The 24,326-nt window shown below is 38.0% G+C and overlaps 1 protein-coding gene and 1 pseudogene across 1 annotated transcript; both read left to right on the top strand.

The window, feature by feature from the left end:
• Positions 1–356: 356 nt before the first annotated feature.
• Positions 357–6,302, top strand: LOC131536919 (uncharacterized). Its single transcript, XM_058770114.1, has 8 exons — positions 357–369; positions 867–1,184; positions 1,272–1,613; positions 1,874–1,900; positions 5,121–5,183; positions 5,335–5,363; positions 5,441–5,503; positions 5,889–6,302. Exons 1-8 carry the CDS (start codon positions 357–359, stop codon positions 5,934–5,936), a joined length of 903 nt encoding a protein of 300 aa, XP_058626097.1. The 3' UTR covers positions 5,937–6,302.
• An 848-nt stretch (positions 6,303–7,150) lies between these two features.
• LOC131536918 (uncharacterized) lies at positions 7,151–13,107 on the top strand (annotated as a pseudogene).
• Positions 13,108–24,326: the final 11,219 nt, after the last annotated feature.

Raw genomic sequence — 24,326 nt, 5'->3', positions numbered from 1 at the left:
TAGTGGATAAAATTTGTAAAAATTTCTCTGTTTAAACATTTATGTTATCTATGTTCTATTGTGAATAAAATATTGGCTCATGTGATTTGAAATTATTTTAGTTTTCATTTTATTCAAAAATAAAAACGTCCCAACATTTCGAATTTGGGTTGTAAAATCAGTTTGAATAAGGAAAGCGATAACTTTGCCATAGTATCCTTTTAAATGTTAAAGTGGCCACAGTCATTGCATGCTTTGCTTGTGCTGCACTTTATTTGTACCATTTTGTTTTATTAGTTTATTTATTAGAATTTGAAAGATAAAAAATATTGTTTGATAAGTGAGATCTCTGATTTTAGTCCTTGAAAACCAACAAAATGTGCTTGGAAAGTCCTTGAATTTCATTTTGCAGTATCTGTACGAGAAGACTCAAGACTCTCCTCTTGAGTTCAACTTTCTGGCATTTTTTTCAAGAAACTTTGTCGATTTGCTGTGGACTCTCTGATCTCCAGAAGCAGACAAAGGCCTCCAGCTCATTTCTAATGAACTCATCAAGAACCTCCGTCTTCTACCGCATCCGGACTCTTGTCGCAGCAACAATGCCAATGCATCAAATCAAATTAAAGTTTATTTATAGAGCACTTTTTTTTAAACAACAATTGTTTAACAAAGTGCTGTACAAGCATAATCAAAATAAAACAATCTTACACATAACAAAAATAACAGACATTAAAGGCACACTATGTAATTTTAATTAGTCTGAGAAAGAGTTCACTTCAACATGATCAATTTATTCTTGTTTCATACCGGATTATTCCAGAATGCACTAAAGCTAGACGATGATTAATATATAACATAATGATCACTCAGATGTTCTTGTGCTTCAGGTTCCAGTGAAGTGGATGAGACTCATGTGTTCATCAGTTCTGGTCAAAATGTCCGTCTGTCCTGTAATAATGCTCTTCCTGACTGCAAATCAACTACATGGATCTATAACAGATTCAGTCATTCAGCAACAGTTGAACTGATTGGTTTAGGGATAAAGAAAGACACAGAGAGACATGAGAGACTGAGTCTGGGGTCTGACTGCTCTCTGAACATCAACAACATCACAGAAGAAGATTATGGACTTTACACCTGCAGACAATATGTGAATAAACAACAACAAGGAACTGATGCTCGTGTGTTTCTGCATGTTCTTCATGGTAAGTTTATGAACGTGGTCAAGTTGTTCATTTAAACTCTGATGATGATTGAAGAGTGTGTGATGTGTGTGTTATTCTGTGTTTCAGTCTCTTCATCTTCATCATCCTCACAGACTGAGATCAGTGCAGGCCGCTCTGTGACTCTCTTCTGTCAGCTGTATTCATATGCTGGAGTCTTTTGTGATGGTTCAGGTCGTTCTGAGGGAATTGAGCTGTTCTGGGTGAATCAGGCTGGTGTTAAACTGAAGATATCAGACTCCAGATATCAGATATCAGCATCAGATCGCTGTAACATCACTCTGACTACAACACTCCTGAATGAAGATCACAACAGAGAGTGGAGATGCAATGTTACTCACAGAGATCGAGTCCAGAGCTCAGTCACATATACTGTCAAGAGTTCAGGTGAGGAAACAATCTCATCAGACCGTTGTAGACCCTCATAATGTCAGTAACACTATAAGAACTATTAATATCATTGAAGCAGAACAAACCGAGGAACAAAAGCTTTTTTCAGTCTGACAGAAGAGAAAGTCAAAGCACTGCTGCAAACCAGTGAAGTTTAACGGTCCAAAAAGTGAACTGTGTCCAAAACCTTTGTATTTATTTTGATGATCAACGTTTAAATATGATTGTGATAATCTACAGTTTGATGCATCTGAACTAACATTCATCCTTTACAGCTCAAGCTGATTCAACGACAGCAGTGATTACAGGTACATGATGCTTCTTTTAAGCCATAATTACACAGAAAATTTGAATTTTGCCATAAAAAAAAAAACGTTATTGGAACACAACGTGTCCAATAAAATGTTAATGAAATATGACTTGTTCCCTTTGTTGGCTGGCTAATTAAAATGACACCCAGTGTGTTGATATCTGGTACAGATTTATTTTTATTATTAAATCCAGTACAATCATTTCTTGTTTTGGTTATAAATATGCATTGCATCCCATGTTAGAATGAAAGCACACAACATTCAGATCTAAAGCATAATGCTTTGAATTTCAACGCGTAAAGAGTAATAAACAACTACATATGTACATTTTCTAAAGAAAATGGGAGAGTTTCTTAAAGTGGCAAAACTCTGCATTAGGCCATTGCTGGGAGAATGCATGTGATTGCAAGAAACTCAACCTTTAAATCAGTGCGATGTTGTCGGGCTGAGATATTGTTTCTTTGCATCGTTATTCAGAATGCTCTAAATGTAGCAAGTTTCTATGATAAAATGTCACAAAGTTCTGTCCAATGCTAATCTTATCACCCGATTGCTTAAAGACATAGTACACCTCTCCTTCGAGCCAATGCTGCTGGATGAGCTAGGCGGCAAAATTGTATGGAATTTTTAATAAGTACATATGTCCATTTTCTGAAGAAACTCGACACTAGGCACTCACTCTAAGCCTAGTCGTGTTACCGTCATGTTAACTAATGGTGTTAGCACGATGCTAGCAACATGGTTGACATGTAGTCAGTGGTGGATGAAGTACACAAATCAAGTACTTGAGTAAAAAGTACAGATACGTGTAATAAAACATTACTCCTGTAAATGTGAAAGTACAAAAGTACTCGATTTTTTTTTTTTTTTATGTACTTAAGTAAAAAGTAAGTTTAGCAATTTTATATAGGCTACTTAATTTTATATTTGCATATATTTTTATAATCCTACTGCTTAAAATACCTGGGATTTTCCCAAATGAACCACTTTATGGAGTCAAGATATATTTGTGTTGTTGATATCGTTGATGAGAGTGATGTAGTAATGTTCACTGTGAAGCTTACACTGCGATGTACCTGAGAGGAAACTCATTTTCACCAGCAAGAAAAAAAAAGTCTTGTAAAGCTTGTTGTTTTGCAGAATGTCAAAGTTAAATATGAGAATAAGGCCTGAAGTTAGGAAGAACATTTTAAGGAAAATGTAATTATTTTCATAATGGGGCTTCATAAGTCTAGTTTGAATAAAAATAAATGACTTTATATATAAAATTTACCTCAAGCTTGTGAGCTAGACAGCTAGCATCAGCCAACAATATTGACTTATTTTCAGTGTGGTTATGAATAAAAGTGTTATTTTAATGTTTTTTGACCTAAAACATAGTTGATGTGTGATCACCCTTTACAGCAGATTTAGTTCACAAACAACTGACAGTTTTGACCTAAATATGATTTTCAGTTACAATAATTAATCCTAAAATTCGACATTAGTAACTTACTTTTCGCAGCATCACTGCGCTCACAAGATGTGAGTTCAGTTCATGGATCATTTGAATCAGTGAGTTGTCGACTCGAGAACAGCTGCAATCGGATCTTTCCAATTCGTGAATGAATCGTTTGTTGCGATTTGCGAACCGATTCAACAGGTTCATTGAAAAGAATCAGTTTGTTCATGAATCAGACACTGCTTCTGCGTCTTGGAGCATGTGATATATTTTAAGGAGTAAGTAACGATATGTTTTACGAAATGTAGTGAAGTAAAAAGTACGATCTTATGCTTTGCAATGTAGTAAAGTAAAATTTACTCAAAATAAAACTACTCCAGTAAATCGCGAAAAGTGCCTGCTGAACTTACAATTAAATCACATATTTCAAATCAGCAGCAAAATCTGAAATGAACTGCCCCATCGATGTTGTTCCTTATGCTTAAATAGCGTTAAAAAGGCTGATTTTTCAGGCTAGACCAGCCAATGCGCATGTGCAGTCATAAGTGTGAGTCTCAGGTTTTTTTGCCAGTTGAGCGAACATCTTACGCCCGATCACTTAAAGTCACAGCACGCTACTCCTCAATAAGCTACATGATTTGACGCCTTTCATGATGAGTGTACGATAAATGGTGCGGGCAAGTTATGTGCCAAAGTTTTGTCCGGAGTATAACAATAATCTAATTCACTCATTTTATCCAGTGTCTGATCTTTGATTATATGGGTGATGTGTTATTAATTTCAGTCCTGTGATTCTACAGCATGAGATCCAGGAGTGTTGTGACAATGTGTTATTATGAAGGATTTTAAAAACTTGTTGTGCATAAAGCATTTTGTTACTGGATCATTCAGACACACACTGCCACTATTGTTGAGATGATTATTGATGTCTATCAACACAAAGCCCAATCCCGTTTCTACCCCTTAGCCCTTCCCCTTTCCCCTCCATTTCGTGCGTTCACGTGAAGGGGTAGGGGTGTCTCGATTCTCTTTTCATTGGAGGGGTAGGGCCAGATAGCCCTGGTTTTTCTGGACCACACTTCAAATGAAGGGGTATGAGAATTATCTCAGCATAAACCGGCAACATGGCTGCCCGAGCGAACAAAAAGACACGTAAATGTAAGCATTATTGACATTAATAAAGATTTTAATGAAAAGTAATCATTTGTTTTATGTTACATTCTATCGTGTGTTCATATTTACGGTCATGTTATTCAAAGAAATGTTTGCAAAAAAATTGTTAAAGTTTGCTAACGTTAAACCATTACTGACTGCACGATAGTGTCCCCAATAATTAGAAATCCCTAAACTTTTTTTCTCAAATATGGCCAATTAGAGATGCACGTCTGTGTGTGAGTGAGTTTACTTCAAAAACAGCGATTTTATCCTCTTGTTGCTGGAAAACATAATGTAGCAGTATTTAAACTATGCTATTAATAAAAGTCGTGGGGCAGCATTGACAAGTTTCTTTGTTCCTGGATGTGTGAGCTGTGCGATCTCCGATCTCCTTACTGTTTTCTTTATTTGCTTTTATTATTGGCTGTAGTTTTAGTTGTGACTTTATAAAAGCCACTCGAGAGACAGAGGGTGCTAAAGAGAGTCAGAGGTAAAGGCATAATGATATGAAATCACATTCCCCATCTGTCGACATTGCTTGATGGCTTTTGGCTTTGACTTTGACTATAATAGTGATCGATTGGCCCGTCCCGTCCCTCACTATGACTGTCTCTTCTTTAGTGACTTCTGTTGTGGCTGCTTTCCTTGCTGCTGTTCTCTGCCTGATCTGCAGAAAAAGAGCTGGTGAGTTTTCACATTTCAGATCTCACTGTAATGATTAGCAAACCAGCACATCATGTTCAGATTGCATGAATCATAGAAACCTGGACGCCATTAGCATTGTTAAGGTTCAGTGTGTTTCATCATTAATACTCATATGATGCACTTCTTTCAGATAATAAAAGAGGGACTGCTGAAACAGCGGTGAGTTCAGTCATGCCAGTGATTTCTCAGCTCAATAAAGTGTCATTCATGCAGTTTTGACTCTTTGTTGTCTGAAGGTCAAAGATGAGAATGAAGATGACGGGACGTATGAAACAATCGACGTGTCCATTCCTGCTGCTGTGAGTCGACTAATCATTCAACATTCAGTTCGCTGTCTGTTTTATAACGTGATTTACTGAAAGCTGTCGTAGTACTGTACATATTATAGTGCCAGATATGTCTGTTTTGTGTATTAAACATTTGCACTGATGTTTAGGAGCAGACAGATGATATGATTTATTCTGAAGTCTCCTTCCACTAAAATCACTCAATGTGAGTAAATAGCAGCTCATTCCTGTGTTCTTCATCACTGACTGCTGTTCACTCCTATTCTGAGAAAATCACAGCAGCTTCTCTCATCTGTATGCTGCTGAAATTAAGTTTGACTCTCAGATAAATGATAATTAATAATTATAATCGCTGCAGTTCAAACACTGATGGACAGAGTCTGTGTTGTTCTTTCAGGATCATAATGATACAGTGACTTACACTGCCATCAGAGGAACAGAATAGAAGAAGAACAGATTAAAGCGTCCTCACAAGCCCCTTCCTGGAGTTTGTTTATCCACTGGATTTCTGTCTGAAGACCTTTAATCTTCATTCACAATGCTGAACGCATGCTGCACATGCTGAAACGATCATCTGGCGGCGGTTTCTTCTAGAAAAAGATGTCAGTCTGAGAATTATGTCAGTGTTTGATCAAATCACATCAAAATTTGACTTTGCAGTGTGTTACAAACTTTAATGTCAGACAGAACTGAATTTGATCTCGTTATCTGAAAAGTTTCAGAATTAGAATTACGTTTTAAATGAATACTTGTATGAACATATTAAGGTAGAAAAATTCATTCTGTGTTTTTCTGAATGTGTTTTCTTCATCTATTTGCACACATTGTTTTGAACAACAGCATTCAAACAAAACCATTTAATTGCAAAAAGTTCGTTATTTTACATAAAAAGTGAATAATTGTCTTTAATTGATGAAATATTACAGTTTGTCTAAAGTATCTGATTTCATGTTTGTGTTGACACGAGCTCTTCTGTTCTTGAACAATTATAACAATTAATTGGATTTTACATGGTTCAAGTAAAATATGAGGATTATTAATGTGTTTTTAAAAGCAAAACACCAGCTATATAGGAGATGAACTGAATGACGTTCTTTAATCTAGAATTTATATATTTTTAAAATAAAAATAAAGGCACTGTGCATTTACATTGCAAATCAAGTGTTGTAGAGCAGATCTGATGCTTCAGTCATTGATGGTGCTATGATTATATTTTTAGCAAGATATTTCTAGTGAAATATACTGCGTCACCATGGTAAACATGCCCCCATCTCAACTTTTTGAGACCTGTAGCAGGCATCAAATTTGAAATGAGCTCATTTAGTGGATAAAAGTGTAACATTTCTGTTATCTATGTTCTATTGTGAATAAAATATTGGCTCATGTGATTTGAAATTATTTTAGTTTTCATTTTATTCAAAAATAAAAACGTCCCAACATTTCCGAATTTGGGTTGTAAAATCAGTTTGAATAAGGAAAGCGATAACTTTGCCATAGTATCCTTTTAAATGTTAAAGTGGCCACAGTCATTGCATGCTTTGCTTGTGCTGCACTTTATTTGTACCATTTTGTTTTATTAGTTTATTTATTAGAATTTGAAAGATAAAAATATTGTTTGATAAGTGAGATCTCTGATTTTAGTCCTTGAAAACCAACAAAATGTGCTTGGAAAGTCCTTGAATTTCATTTTGCAGTATCTGTACGAGAAGACTCGAGACTCTCCTCTTGAGTTCAACTTTCTGGCATTTTTTCAAGAAACTTTGTCGATTTGCTGTGGACTCTCTGATCTCCAGAAGCAGACAAAGGCCTCCAGCTCATTTCTAATGAACTCATCAAGAACCTCCGTCTTCTACCGCATCCGGACTCTTGTCGCAGCAACAATGCCAATGCATCAAATCAAATTAAAGTTTATTTATAGAGCACTTTTTTAAACAACAATTGTTTAACAAAGTGCTGTACAAGCATAATCAAAATAAAACATTCTTACACATAACAAAAATAACAGACATTAAAGGCACACTATGTAATTTTAATTAGTCTGAGAAAGAGTTCACTTCAACATGATCAATTTATTCTTGTTTCATACCGGATTATTCCAGAATGCACTAAAGCTAGACGATGATTAATATATAACATAATGATCACTCAGATGTTCTTGTGCTTCAGGTTCCAGTGAAGTGGATGATGCTCATGTGTTCATCAGTTCTGGTCAAAATGTCCGTCTGTCCTGTAATAATGCTCTTCATGACTGCAAATCAACTACATGGAACTATAACAGATTCAGTCATTCAGCAACAGTTGAACTGATTGGTTTAGGGATAAAGAAAGACACAGAGAGACATGAGAGACTGAGTCTGGGGTCTGACTGCTCTCTGAACATCAACAACATCACAGAAGAGGATTATGGATCTTACATCTGCAGGCAATATGTGAATAAACAAGAAACTGATGCTTGTGTGTTTCTGCATGTTCTTCATGGTAAGTTTAAAAAGGGTAAGTTGTTCATTTAAACTCTGATGATGATTGAAGAGTGTGTGATGTGTGTGTTATTCTGTGTTTCAGTCTCTTCATCTTCATCATCCTCACAGACTGAGATCAGTGCAGGCCGCTCTGTGACTCTCTTCTGTCAGCTGTATTCATATTCAGATGCTGGAGTCTCTTGTGATGGTTCAGGTCGTTCTGAGGGAATTGAGCTGTTCTGGGTGAATCAGGCTGGTGTTAAACTGAAGATATCAGACTCCAGATATCAGATATCAGCATCAGATCACTGTAACATCACTCTGACTACAACACTCCTGAATGAAGATCACAACAGAGAGTGGAGATGCAGTGTTACTCACAGAGATCGAGTCCAGAGCTCAGTCACATATACTGTCAAGAGTTCAGGTGAGGAAACAATCTCATCAGACCGTTGTAGACCCTCATAATGTCAGTAACACTATAAGAACTATTAATATCATTGAAGCAGAACAAACCGAGGAACAAAAGCTTTTTCAGTCTGACAGAAGAGAAAGTCAAAGCACTGCTGCAAACCAGTGAAGTTTAACGGTCCAAAAAGTGAACTGTGTCCAAAACCTTTGTATTTATTTTGATGATCAACGTTTAAATATGATTGTGATAATCTACAGTTTGATGCATCTGAACTAACATTCATCCTTTACAGCTCAAGCTGATTCAACGACAGCAGTGATTACAGGTACATGATGCTTCTTTTAAGCCATAATTACACAGAAAATTTGAATTTTGCCATAAAACGTTATTGGAACACAACGTGTCCAATAAAATGTTAATGAAATATGACTTGTTCCCTTTGTTGGCTGGCTAATTAAAATGACACCCAGTGTGTTGATATCTGGTACAGATTTATTTTTATTATTAAATCCAGTACAATCATTTCTTGTTTTGGTTATAAATATGCATTGCATCCCATGTTAGAATGAAAGCACACAACATTCAGATCTAAAGCATAATGCTTTGAATTTCAACGCGTAAAGAGTAATAAACAACTACATATGTACATTTTCTAAAGAAAATGGGAGAGTTTCTTAAAGTGGCAAAACTCTGCATTAGGCCATTGCTGGGAGAATGCATGTGATTGCAAGAAACTCAACCTTTAAATCAGTGCGATGTTGTCGGGCTGAGATATTGTTTCTTTGCATCGTTATTCAGAATGCTCTAAATGTAGCAAGTTTCTATGATAAAATGTCACAAAGTTCTGTCCAATGCTAATCTTATCACCCGATTGCTTAAAGACATAGTACACCTCTCCTTCGAGCCAATGCTGCTGGATGAGCTAGGCGGCAAAATTGTATGGAATTTTTAATAAGTACATATGTCCATTTTCTGAAGAAACTCGACACTAGGCACTCACTCTAAGCCTAGTCGTGTTACCGTCATGTTAACTAATGGTGTTAGCACGATGCTAGCAACATGGTTGACATGTAGTCAGTGGTGGATGAAGTACACAAATCAAGTACTTGAGTAAAAAGTACAGATACGTGTAATAAAACATTACTCCTGTAAATGTGAAAGTACAAAAGTACTCGATTTTTTTTTTTTTTTATGTACTTAAGTAAAAAGTAAGTTTAGCAATTTTATATAGGCTACTTAATTTTATATTTGCATATATTTTTTATAATCCTACTGCTTAAAATACCTGGGATTTTCCCAAATGAACCACTTTATGGAGTCAAGATATATTTGTGTTGTTGATATCGTTGATGAGAGTGATGTAGTAATGTTCACTGTGAAGCTTACACTGCGATGTACCTGAGAGGAAACTCATTTTCACCAGCAAGAAAAAAAAAGTCTTGTAAAGCTTGTTGTTTTGCAGAACGTCAAAGTTAAATATGAGAATAAGGCCTGAAGTTAGGAAGAACATTTTAAGGAAAATGTAATTATTTTCATAATGGGGCTTCATAAGTCTAGTTTGAATAAAAATAAATGACTTTATATATAAAATTTACCTCAAGCTTGTGAGCTAGACAGCTAGCATCAGCCAACAATATTGACTTATTTTCAGTGTGGTTATGAATAAAAGTGTTATTTTAATGTTTTTTGACCTAAAACATAGTTGATGTGTGATCACCCTTTACAGCAGATTTAGTTCACAAACAACTGACAGTTTTGACCTAAATATGATTTTCAGTTACAATAATTAATCCTAAAATTCGACATTAGTAACTTACTTTTCGCAGCATCACTCGCGCGCTCACAAGATGTGAGTTCAGTTCATGGATCATTTGAATCAGTGAGTTGTCGACTCGAGAACAGCTGCAATCGGATCTTTCCAATTCGTGAATGAATCGTTAGTTGCGATTTGCGAACCGATTCAACAGGTTCATTGAAAAGAATCAGTTTGTTCATGAATCAGACACTGCTTCTGCGTCTTGGAGCATGTGATATATTTTAAGGAGTAAGTAACGATATGTTTTACGAAATGTAGTGAAGTAAAAAGTACGATCTTATGCTTTGCAATGTAGTAAAGTAAAATTTACTCAAAATAAAACTACTCCAGTAAATCGCGAAAAGTGCCTGCTGAACTTACAATTAAATCACATATTTCAAATCAGCAGCAAAATCTGAAATGAACTGCCCCATCGATGTTGTTCCTTATGCTTAAATAGCGTTAAAAAGGCTGATTTTTCAGGCTAGACCAGCCAATGCGCATGTGCAGTCATAAGTGTGAGTCTCAGGTTTTTTTGCCAGTTGAGCGAACATCTTACGCCCGATCACTTAAAGTCACAGCACGCTACTCCTCAATAAGCTACATGATTTGACGCCCCTTTCATGATGAGTGTACGATAAATGGTGCGGGGCAAGTTATGTGCCAAAGTTTTGTCCGGAGTATAACAATAATCTAATTCACTCATTTTATCCAGTGTCTGATCTTTGATTATATGGGTGATGTGTTATTAATTTCAGTCCTGTGATTCTACAGCATGAGATCCAGGAGTGTTGTGACAATGTGTTATTATGAAGGATTTTAAAAACTTGTTGTGCATAAAGCATTTTGTTACTGGATCATTCAGACACACACAGACATCAATAATCATCTCAACAATAGTGGCAATCAACACAAAGCCCAATCCCGTTTCTACCCCTTAGCCCTTCCCTTTCCTCCATTTCGTGCGTTCACGTGAAGGGGTAGGGGTGTCTCGATTCTCTTTTCATTGGAGGGGTAGGGCCAGATAGCCCTGGTTTTTCTGGACCACACTTCAAATGAAGGGGTATGAGAATTATCTCAGCATAAACCGGCAACATGGCTGCCCGAGCGAACAAAAAGACACGTAAATGTAAGCATTATTGACATTAATAAAGATTTTAATGAAAAGTAATCATTTGTTTTATGTTACATTCTATCGTGTGTTCATATTTACGGTCATGTTATTCAAAGAAATGTTTGCAAAAAAATTGTTAAAGTTTGCTAACGTTAAACCATTACTGACTGCACGATAGTGTCCCCAATAATTAGAAATCCCTAAACTTTTTTTCTCAAATATGGCCAATTAGAGATGCACGTCTGTGTGTGAGTGAGTTTACTTCAAAAACAGCGATTTTATCCTCTTGTTGCTCGAAAACATAATGTAGCGAGTATTTAAACTATGCTATTAATAAAAGTCGTGGGGCAGCATTGACAAGTTTCTTTGTTCCTGGATGTGTGAGCTGTGCGATCTCCGATCTCCTTACTGTTTTCTTTATTTGCTTTTATTATTGGCTGTAGTTTTTGTTGTGACTTTATAAAAGCCACTCGAGAGACAGAGGGTGCTAAAGAGAGTCAGAGGTAAAGGCATAATGATATGAAATCACATTCCCCATCTGTCGACATTGCTTGATGGCTTTTGGCTTTGACTTTGACTATAATAGTGATCGATTGGCCCGTCCCGTCCCTCACTATGACTGTCTCTTCTTTAGTGACTTCTGTTGTGGCTGCTTTCCTTGCTGCTGTTCTCTGCCTGATCTGCAGAAAAAGAGCTGGTGAGTTTTCACATTTCAGATCTCACTGTAATGATTAGCAAACCAGCACATCATGTTCAGATTGCATGAATCATAGAAACCTGGACGCCATTAGCATTGTTAAGGTTCAGTGTGTTTCATCATTAATACTCATATGATGCACTTCTTTCAGATAATAAAAGAGGGACTGCTGAAACAGCGGTGAGTTCAGTCATGCCAGTGATTTCTCAGCTCAATAAAGTGTCATTCATGCAGTTTTGACTCTTTGTTGTCTGAAGGTCAAAGATGAGAATGAAGATGACGGACGTATGAAACAATCGACGTGTCCATTCCTGCTGCTGTGAGTCGACTAATCATTCAACATTCAGTTCGCTGTCTGTTTTATAACGTGATTTACTGAAAGCTGTCGTAGTACTGTACATATTATAGTGCCAGATATGTCTGTTTTGTGTATTAAACATTTGCACTGATGTTTAGGAGCAGACAGATGATATGATTTATTCTGAAGTCTCCTTCCACTAAAATCACTCAATGTGAGTAAATAGCAGCTCATTCCTGTGTTCTTCATCACTGACTGCTGTTCACTCCTATTCTGAGAAAATCACAGCAGCTTCTCTCATCTGTATGCTGCTGAAATTAAGTTTGACTCTCAGATAAATGATAATTAATAATTATAATCGCTGCAGTTCAAACACTGATGGACAGAGTCTGTGTTGTTCTTTCAGGATCATAATGATACAGTGACTTACACTGCCATCAGAGGAACAGAATAGAAGAAGAACAGATTAAAGCGTCCTCACAAGCCCCTTCCTGGAGTTTGTTTATCCACTGGATTTCTGTCTGAAGACCTTTAATCTTCATTCACAATGCTGAACGCATGCTGCACATGCTGAAACGATCATCTGGCGGCGGTTTCTTCTAGAAAAAGATGTCAGTCTGAGAATTATGTCAGTGTTTGATCAAATCACATCAAAATTTGACTTTGCAGTGTGTTACAAACTTTAATGTCAGACAGAACTGAATTTGATCTCGTTATCTGAAAAGTTTCAGAATTAGAATTACGTTTTAAATGAATACTTGTATGAACATATTAAGGTAGAAAAATTCATTCTGTGTTTTTCTGAATGTGTTTTCTTCATCTATTTGCACACACTGTTTTGAACAACAGCATTCAAACAAAAACCATTTAATTGCAAAAAAGTTCGTTATTTTACATAAAAAGTGAATAATTGTCTTTAATTGATGAAATATTACAGTTTGTCTAAAGTATCTGATTTCATGTTTGTGTTGACATGAGCTCTTCTGTTCTTGAACAATTATAACAATTAATTGGATTTTACATGGTTCAAGTAAAATATGAGGATTATTAATGTGTTTTTAAAAGCAAAACACCAGCTATATAGGAGATGAACTGAATGACGTTCTTTAATCTAGAATTTATATATTTTTAAAATAAAAATAAAGGCACTGTGCATTTACATTGCCATCAGAGGAACAGAATAGAAGAAGAACAGATTAAAGCGTCCTCACAAGCCCCTTCCTGGAGTTTGTTTATCCACTGGATTTCTGTCTGAAGACCTTTAATCTTCATTCACAATGCTGAACGCATGCTGCACATGCTGAAACGATCATCTGGCGGCGGTTTCTTCTAGAAAAAGATGTCAGTCTGAGAATTATGTCAGTGTTTGATCAAATCACATCAAAATTTGACTTTGCAGTGTGTTACAAACTTTAATGTCAGACAGAACTGAATTTGATCTCGTTATCTGAAAAGTTTCAGAATTAGAATTACGTTTTAAATGAATACTTGTATGAACATATTAAGGTAGAAAAATTCATTCTGTGTTTTTCTGAATGTGTTTTCTTCATCTATTTGCACACACTGTTTTGAACAACAGCATTCAAACAAAAACCATTTAATTGCAAAAAGTTCGTTATTTTACATAAAAGTGAATAATTGTCTTTAATTGATGAAATATTACAGTTTGTCTAAAGTATCTGATTTCATGTTTGTGTTGACATGAGCTCTTCTGTTCTTGAACAATTATAACAATTAATTGGATTTTACATGGTTCAAGTAAAATATGAGGATTATTAATGTGTTTTTAAAAGCAAAACACCAGCTATATAGGAGATGAACTGAATGACGTTCTTTAATCTAGAATTTATATATTTTTTAAAATAAAAATAAAGGCACTGTGCATTTACATTGCAAATCAAGTGTTGTAGAGCAGATCTGATGCTTCAGTCATTGATGGTGCTATGATGATATTTTTAGCAAGATATTTCTAGTGAAATATACTGCGTCACCATGGTAAACATGCCCCCATCTCAACTTTTTTGAGACCTGTAGCAGGCATCAAATTTGAAATGAGCTCATTTAGTGGATAAAATTTGTAAAAATTTCTCTGTTTAAACATTTATGTTATCTATGTTCTATTGTGAATAAAATATTGGCTCATGTGATTTGAAATTATTTTAGTTTTCATTTTATTCAAAAATAAAAAACGTCCCAACATTTCCGGAATTTGGGTTGTAAAATCAGTTTGAATAAGGAAAGCGATAACTTTGCCATAGTATCCTTTTAAATGTTAAAGTGGCCACAGTCATTGCATGCTTTGCTTGTGCTGCACTTTATTTGTACCATTTTGTTTTATTAGTTTATTTATTAGAATTTGAAAGATAAAAAATATTGTTTGATAAGTGAGATCTCTGATTTTAGTCCTTGAAAACCAACAAAATGTGCTTGGAAAGTCCTTGAATTTCATTTTGCAGTATCTGTACGAGAAGACTCAAGACTCTCCTCTTGAGTTCAACTTTCTGGCAGTTTTTTCAAGAAACTTTGTCGATTTGCTGTGGACTCTCTGATCTCCAGAAGCAGACAAAGGCCTCCAGCTCATTTCTAATGAACTCATCAAGAACCTCCGTCTTCTACCGCATCCGGACTCTTGTCGCAGCAACAATGCCAATGCATCAAATCAAATTAAAGTTTATTTATAGAGCACTTTTTTTTAAACAACAATTGTTTAACAAAGTGCTGTACAAGCATAATCAAAATAAAACAATCTTACACATAACAAAAATAACAGACATTAAAGGCACACTATGTAATTTTCGCTGCTAGAGGGCACGTATTCAAAAGAAACGAACATCGTAGTATGAAGCAGGGTGAGGCTGAAAGCCGTCGAAGCGAAACGAGGCTGCTGAACGAGCGTGACACACGGCTCGAAAGCAGCGGAGCTTTTATTATGCCACAGTCGACCGCTTCCGCTCCTTCCAGTCGTGCTTATGTGAGGTAAAGCAGCGCTGTTTTATCATACTAGATACATTTGAAAGTTTTTGGATATTTTAATTAAAAAAAAAAACTTACATATTGTGCCTTTAACATTAACCAAATACATAAAACAGCTCTCACACTGAGGTAAATGCCAGCGTATAAAAATAAGTTTTAAGACTGGATTTAAAAACAGCAAGTGTTTGGGACTGCCTTTGGCAAGTTAATCCAAAGTTTTGGGGCTGCGACAGCAAAAGCCCGGTCACCCCTGCTTTTCAGCCTTGTTCGAGGTACAACCAAGTGTAAACGGTCAGCGGACCTAAGTGCTCTTGATGGATCATGTGGCTGTATTAAATCAGAAAGTTAACTTGGTGCCAGTCCATTTAATGACTTGTAAACTAAAACCTTCGATTCTAAAACGAACAGGAAGCCAATGAAGAGAGGCCAGTATGGGTGCAATTAGTTCGCGCTTGCTATCCCTGTTAACAGATGATCAGCAGCATGTACCATCTGTAAACATCTGAGGGAGGCCTCATTGATACCTACACACAGGCCATTACAATAGTAAAGACGGGTCGAGATAAAAGCATGTATCAAAATCATTAAAAGACAAAAAAGACTTGACTTTGGATAACTGCCTCAACTGAAAAAAAAAAACCAACAACTAGATTTAATTACTGAATTCATTTATCCAATTTAAAATCACTGTCCATTATAACACCCAGGTTTTTAACATTTGGCTTTACATATGATTTTATAACACTCGAATCTAAATCAGGGGGCGTTGCCAGGTCTAAATATTATGACTTCTGTTTTTTCATCATTGAACTTTAGAATATTTGAAGCCATCCAGGCCCTAACCTCCTCAAGCCAGTCCAACAACGGTGCTATAGAGTTTGCTTCTTTACATTTCAAAGGGAGATAAAGTTATGTATCATCTGCATAACAATGAAACGAGATGCTGTATTTCCTAAAAATGAACCATAACGGAAGTAGATATAATGAAAATAAAACAGGTCCAAGAATGGAACCCTGAGGGACACCACACGAGAGAGATGCAGAGGATGTTACCCCGGCATCCTGGCCAAATTTCCCCATTGACCTCTGACCATCATGGCCTCCTAATCATCCCCATACACTGATTGGCTTCATCACTCTGTCTCCTCTCCACCAGTAAGCTGGTGTGTGGTGGGTGTTCTGGCGCAATATGGCTGCTGTCGCATCATCCAGGTTGATGCTGCACATTGGTGGTTGTTGAGGAGATTTCCCCCCACCTTCTATGTAAAGCGCTTTGAGTGCCCAGAAAAGCACTATATAAATATAACAAATTATTTTATTATTATTATTAGAGGATGACACTAGAGCTGCAGCAACGCGTCGACATCATCGAGTTGCCCGTCAATGTGTCACATTTTTTACGCTGATTTAGAATAATGGTGGCTGCTGCTCACAGACAAAGTGAAAATTTATCGCAAAAATCCAGACCACGAACATCAACTTCAACATCAACCACGAACTTCAGACAGAGGCCTTGTTAGATGTAATGTTTAAATATACATTCGATTTAATCATGGAGTTAATTTAATTTTTCAGGAAGAGGCAAAGCCATGAGCAAGATTTCTGTCATAAAAAGAATGCCACCGTCTGCACACCCCACATGGCTGCTGCACTTACCGATAGTATTCTGAACATGATTGCGAAGGATTTGAGACCAATTTCTATTGTGGAAGGTCAAGGCCTTCGTGAGATGATCAACATGTTTTACCCAGGATACACACTTCCTTCCAGTTTCCACTTCACTGATCTAATGGAGAAGAAATATGAGGAGAGAGCGAAAGCTTCACTCAAAGAGGTCAAAACAAAAATTAGTCTCACCGCAGATGCTTGGACAAGTATTGCCACAGAGGCATACTTAGGTGTCACCTGCCACTTCATTAATGAAGACTGGGAGCTTACTTCATACAATCTGACCGCTATGCCACTGGAAGATCGGCATACTGCTGAAAATATTGCAACCTGGGTGGAAAAAGCAGCTGAGAAGTTTGAGATATCCATGACTAATGTAATTGGTGTTGTGCATGATAATGCTGCTAATGTTGTCGCTGCTCTGCGAATTTTGGGAGAAAAGCATGCCATTAATTCTCTCAGGTGTGCTGGTCATTCATTACAGTTAGTTGTCAACCATGTTCTAAAGGATCCCCAGATCAGCAGGTGCCTGGTGGAGCATTTCAAAAAAAGCGAGCTGGCCACCACAAAGCTAAAAGCAAAGCAGCAACAAATGGGTACCCTTGATCATACACTAATACAACATGTGTCCGTAAGATGGAACAGTACTTTGCACATGATCAGCCGACTGCTTGAACGGAGGTGGCCTGTGACAGCGACACTTTCAGATCCGGATGTCACACCACGAGGGAAGCACATTTGAGTGAGCCACTGTCTTCCTGAGCGGAGAGTCCTATGTGACTGTTTCCGCTCTACCTCCGCTGCTGAAGAGCCTCCAGAAGTCCATAAAGAGCACATTATTTGAGACTGCAGCTGTCAAGGCTTTCCAAGTTGTTGATGCACAGGAGATGACTTCAAGATGGGAGCAGGAAACTATATTCAGTGATGATGGAGAAAAGGTTTGCATCATTGCAGCAGCGCTTGACCCCAGATTTCACAAACTTATATTCCTCCCAGCAGAGGAAATTTCAAAAGTTCACTTCAAGGTTCAAGCTCTTGCCCTACAAGAGAAAAGAAGAGAGAGGGAGCACACACTTCAGCAATCTGAGGAACAGGAAGACAGTGTCTCTTGATTCAGATTCAGATGAGCCCAGTAACAGTGAAAAAGACACTGCTCACTTGAGTCACTTCCAAGATCAAGATACTACCAGAGAAGCTGTGAGGAATGAGATATTCATGTACTTTGGTGAGCAGGCTGTCCCAAAGGATGAAAATCTGCTGAAATGGTGGAAAGAAAATAAGGCAAGGTTTCCCACCTTAGCCATGCTTGCAAAGTGTTACTTGTGTGTGCCTGCGACGTCAACCCCATCTGAACACTTGTTCTCAGTTGCCAGCAACATCGTGAATAAATAAAGAGCAAGCCTGACTCCAGAGCATGTAGACATGCTTTCATTCATCCTTTCTGAGGTACAATACTGACAGTGATATGCAGACTTAGATTACCTGCCTCTTTATTTTTTAACTGAATGAAGTTACTGAAATTAGTAACACGGGCCCCCAACCTTTTGTGCACTTTTTATGTTGGGCAGTATTTATGTTGGACTTTTTTAAATAACATGTTACCTTTCAGGTATTCTTTGCACTCTGTTATGCAGTATTTGTTGGACTTGGCTCCTTTAAATACATAATGCCTTCATCATTTATTTTTATGCTAGGCAGAATTTATGTGGAATTAATGGTAAATGATGCCCAAGAGTCTTGTTTGTGTTTTAATTATTGCACTTTATTTTCATACTGGGAAATTTGAAGTATTTTATAAGAAAATAATTTAATAAAAGTGAATCGATAAAATTAAAAATGAATCTATAGATTCATCGACAGATAAAATAACCGTTCGCTGCAGCTCTAGATGACACAAAATTTCTGTCAGACAAATAAGATGTAAACCACTTCAACACAATGCTCCAACCAAGAAATCAGGATGTTACGGTCTACAGGGTTGAGTGCAGCCGTAAGATCCAGGAGCGTGATCACCTGAGTCAGTGGATAGTAACAGGTCCTTAAAAACTTTCAACAGGGCCGTTTCTGTGCTGTGGAGTGATTTAAAACCAGACTGAGACACTTCCTGCAAACCATGTCGACTTGAAAATGATTGCAACTGTGTAAAAACAACCTTCTCTGATATTCTGGAAAGGAACAGAAGTTTTGAGATAGGTGTAAAATGATCAAGAATCGAAGTATCCAAATTTGATTTCTTAATCAATGGTTCCACTATTGCATGTTTAAAACTTAGAGGTACAACTCCTGAGGCAAGACTACTATTTATAATTTCCTGAATTTCAGGTCCAAGGGTTTCAAAAACATTCTTTAAGAAATGAAAAGGAATGATATCTATGCAGCAGGCAGATGGTTTCATTTTAGCTACGATGTCTCTCAGGAAAGAAAGAGACACAGACTGGTTAAAAACAGCAGATCAACAGAAGGAGGTGAAATGTGTGCTCTAACAGCTGCAATCTTGTCAACAAAACAATGTAAAAAGTTTTCACACATCTTGTCTTACAGCACGAGTGGTGTCATTCAGCCAAGGTTCAACTTCTGGTTTAGCACGAGTAATCTTAAATGGAGCAACTATCATACTAAAACAGTGCATTACCGCCATCTATTGCTCATCTCTGAGTCGCTTATAATGTGCATCTGAAAAAGCAGCACGCTCCAAACTAAATGAGAAGTGTTTATAAACCTGACGTCCAACAAAAGAGAACATTTAATTGCTTCACATGCTGAAACGATCATTTCTTCTAGAAAATATGATGTCAGTGTTTGATCAAATGACATAAAAATTTGACTTTGCAGTGTGTTACAAACTTTAATGTCAGACAGAACTGAATTTGATCTCGTTATCTGAAAAGTTTCAGAATTAGAATTACGTTTTAAATGAATACTTGTATGAACATATTAAGGTAGCAAAATTCATTCTGTGTTTTTCTGAATGTTTTCTTCATCTATTTGCACACATTGTGTTACAGTTTCGTCGGTCACCCCAGTGCTAGAACACACACGCCGCACTTTAACAGACGCTGACGATGACACACAGCTAAGCAGAAAAATGAACCTCTTAAGACCCTGCGGCCTCATATGAGGACATCATATTTCAGTGAATTTCTCTGAGACTATACATGCCACCGTTTTAAGTCTGTACGGAGCACATTCAGGGCTCTTCAGAGATACCAAACGATTGGATGTTTCACCGTGACCACTCCCTCTCCTTGGTCTTCAAAATGTCTGAAATTAATTTAGTGACACTCTTATGGAAACATGATAACATTTTGTAATTATCATTTAAATCTGTCTAATTTTTTTTAAACTGTGTGTCATCAATCAACATCTCAGGAAAATGTTATGGGGTTTAAAATCAAAATTTGACTTTCTGTTACGAAACAGGACTTTGATTTCATACATGTCCTCACATGAGGACACCGGGACTAAAAGCATGTTTATTACGCATTTTGGGAGACATAACAAATGAATAGGGAAAGAAATTATATTTCAATATTCTATATTATTATGAAAATATTGTCAATTATTACTCCCATTATTACACTTCTTTTTTCATTACATGTTGCCCCAAAAACACATTAATATGTCAATTAGATTTTGTTTATAGACACATTGTATATAATGAGAAAACCCGTTTATGGCCATTTTACACACATTATGCATAAAGAAAAAAGGTATATCGAATCATTCTGTTATAACATAGTTGAGAATCATCTTTATACAAAAAAAAAAAAAAAAAATCTTAAACTAAAAATGTATTGGTGATTTAAAACATCTGTTGTTTTTGCCTATGCATGTTCATTCGTGTCTTTTTATTTTTTTTATAGAAATTGAGTCCCGATGTCCATAGCATAACTTATGAATGAAATATCGTTAAACTTCTAAATGTTCTAAACAATTTAAAATAAAAAAAACTAAACAAATTTTTTCCTAAAACTTTTGTCTCGGGTCTTAAGACTGGCATTTTAGAGGAATTAGACGCTAAGGGTGGGGGGGGATCGATACAGCATAGTATCGCGATATTTTCCATGGCAATACTGTATCGATACACGGAGACCAAGTATTGATCTTTTATTATACTATTTGGTAGAATAATAAAATCAATTTCTTTACAGTCCACTAGATGGTAGTGTTGAGTTCAGCTGGGTCACCTTCAGCATGCAGCAAGTGAGGAAAATAAAGATGGCGGCATCACATTTACATTTACATTTAGTCATTTAGCAGACGCTTTTATCCAAAGCGACTTACAATTGGGGAATACATCGAGCGATTAATCTTGAAGAGGCAATCAGACATACGAAGTGCTTGCAACACCAAGTCTCAGACATTGTTCAAATAAATACAAACTACCAAAGGAAGGAATAAGTAAAGATAATTTTTTTTTTTTTTTTTTTTTTTTAAGTTTAGGATGAAGTCAAGTGCTGTCGAAAGAGATGAGTTTTCAGTTGTTGCTTGAAGATTGACAGGGATCCAGCATTCCGGATAGAGGTGGGAAGATCGTTCCACCAGCCAGGAATGGTGAATGAGAATGATCTAGAGTGATTTTGCGCCTCTGTGATGGTATCACGAGGCGCCGCTCACTAGCAGATCTCAGATTTCTGGAGGGATGTAGTTTGTTAATAGAGAGTGCAAGTAAACGGGTGCTGAGCCAGTGGTTGTTCTATATGCAAGCATCAGTGTCTTGAACTTGATGCGAGCCGTGATTGGTAGCCAGTGCAGGGAGATAAAGAGAGGTGTAACATGGGCTCTTTTGGGCTCGTTGAAGACCAGTCGTGCCGCTGCATTCTGAATCATTTGTAGAGGTTTGACTGTATTAGACGGAAGTCCAGCCAGAAGAGCATTGCAATAGTCCAGCCTAGAAATGACAAGGGCCTGGACAAGAAGTTGTGCAGCATGCTCTGTCAGAAAGGGCCTGATCTTTCTGATGTTATATAGTGCAAACCTGCAAGATCGAGCAGTTTTGTAATGTGGTCTTTGAAGGTCAGCTGATCATCAAAGATTACACCAAGATTTCTGACCGAAGTTGATGGGGTTATTGTTGATGAACCTAACTGGATCGTGAAGTCATGCTGTAGAGTCGGAGTGGCAGGGAGGACAAGAAGCTCAGTCTTTGCCAGGTTGAGCTGCAGGTGATGTTCTTTCATCCATGCCGAGATGTCCGCCAGGCAACCTGAGATCCTTGCAGTTACCGTTGGATCATCTGGTTGAAAAGAGAGGTAGAGCTGTGTGTCATCAGCGTAGCAATGGTATGAGAATCCATGTGCCTGTATGATGGGACCCAGTGATGTAGTGTATGTGGAGAAGAGGAGGGTCCAAGAACTGATCCCTGAGGAACCCCAGTGACCAGTGTATGTGCTTTGGATACCTCACCTCCCAGGCCACCCTGAAAGACCTACCAGTGAGATAGGATTCAAACCAGCGAAGTGGAATGCCAGAGATGCCCAGTGATGAGAGGGTGGACAGGAGTATCTGATGATTGACAGTGTCAAAAGCGGCAGATAGGTCCAGCAGAATGAGGACTGATGATTTGGAATGGGCTTTTGCAATTCGCAGGGCTTCAGTGACCGAGAGAAGCGCAGTCTCAGTTGAATGGCCCCTCCTGAAACCTGACTGTTTAGCATCCAGTTTGTCGTTCTGTGAAAGAAACAGTGAGACTTGGTTGAAGACAACTCGTTCAAGTGTTTTCGCTATGAACGGAAGGAGAGAGACAGGTCTGTAGTTTTCTATAAGAGAAGTGTTTAATGTAGGTTTTTTGAGCAGTGGGGTTACCCGAGCCTGCTTGAACGCAATGGGGAAGTTACCTGTGAGTAGGGATGTGTTGATGATGTGTGTGAGTGCAGGTAAGAGTGTGGGTGAGATTGCTTGGAGAAGGTGTGAGGGGATTGGGTCAAGAGGACATGTTGTAGGATGGTTGGAGAGGAGAAGCTTGGATACTTCAGCTTCAGTGAGTGGACAGAAAGAAAAGATGGGAGTTTTAGCAGTGGATGTGGTAGGGTGAGGGTCCTGTGTGCGTGGAGGTGAAAACTGACCACTGATTGATCTAGTTTTGTCTGTAAAGAAAGTGGCAAAGTCATCAGCTGTAATAGAGGTGGAGGGAGGAGGTGGAGGGGACAGAGGAGGGAATTAAATGTTCTGAAGAGATTACGCATGTCTGGAGCGCTGTCGATCTTGTTGCGGAAATGTGAGGATTTGGCAGTGTGGACTTTAGCAGAGAAGGATGTGAGCATAGACTGGTACCTACTGAGGTCCGACAGATCGTTTGATTTGCGCCATTTTCTCTCTGCCGCTTGAGTGTAGTCCGATGTTCACGAAGAACCTCGGATAACCAGGGGTTGGAAGGAGCAGCCCGTGCGGGCCTAGAGGAGAGAGGACAAATGTCGTCTAGACAAGAGGTTAAGGTAGAGCATAAAGTCTCAGTAGCTGCGTTTACATCCAGAGATGAGAAATGGGTGGGTGAAGGAAGAGAGGAGGATACCACAGAGGAAAGATGGGAAGGAGAAAGGGAGCGAGGTTTCGTCTAAAAGTAACTGGTAGGGGGGTTGGTGGCACAGGAGAAGCAAAGTGTAATGTAAATGTAATGAAGAAATGGTCCGAAGTATGTAGCGGTTGTACCAGAATGTTATCTGCAGTACAATTGCGTGTGTAAATTAAGTCAAGTTGGTTGCCTGATTTGTGCGTGCTAGTAGTGGTAAGGCGTTTGAGATCAAACGAAGCTAGGAGTGCATGGAAGTCTGTAGCATAAGGCTTGTCTAGGTGAATGTTGAAATCACCAAAGACTAGGAGTGGAGTGCCATCCTCCACGAAAGAGGACAGCAGCCCGTCCAGCTCCTCTAGGAAGGTGGCTAGAATTTGGCTAGGGGGACGGTAAATGACCACGATCTGGAGTTTTATCGAGCTGATACAGTAATGGCATGAGATTCAAATGAGTTGTAATTGCATAGGGAAGAGCGGGTTGAGTATTTCCAATTGTTAGAAATGAGCAGACCAGTGCCTCCACCCCGCCAACTTGCCGGGGTGTGAGAGAAAGAGAGATTAGTAGAGAGAGCAGCTGGGGTTGCTGAGTCTTCTGGACGAATCCAGGTCTCAGTCAAGCCCAAGATGCTGAGCGTGATTTTAAAGAAAAAGCAGAAATGAAGTCAGCTTTGTTGACAGCTGACTGACAATTCCAGAGACCCACAGAGAAGGAAAGAGGTGTAGTGAAGGAGGTAGAGATAAGGCGCAGGTTAGCAGGATTACGTTGCCGTCTGCGTGGGACGTTAGAGCGTGGTTGAGAGAGAACCGGAATAGTTTGGAAACACATGATAGAGGTGGCAGGAAAGAGGATGGAAACGGAGAGTGTGTAAGGGAAGGGGAAAAAGAAAAGATACTTAAGTGTGTCGCCGG

Source organism: Onychostoma macrolepis, chromosome 03 (genome assembly GCF_012432095.1).
Source record: "Onychostoma macrolepis isolate SWU-2019 chromosome 03, ASM1243209v1, whole genome shotgun sequence".
NCBI classification, from domain to species: Eukaryota; Metazoa; Chordata; class Actinopteri; order Cypriniformes; family Cyprinidae; genus Onychostoma; species Onychostoma macrolepis.
The sequence above is the reverse complement of the archived record's forward strand: the minus strand, read 5'-3'. Positions and strand labels throughout refer to the sequence as shown.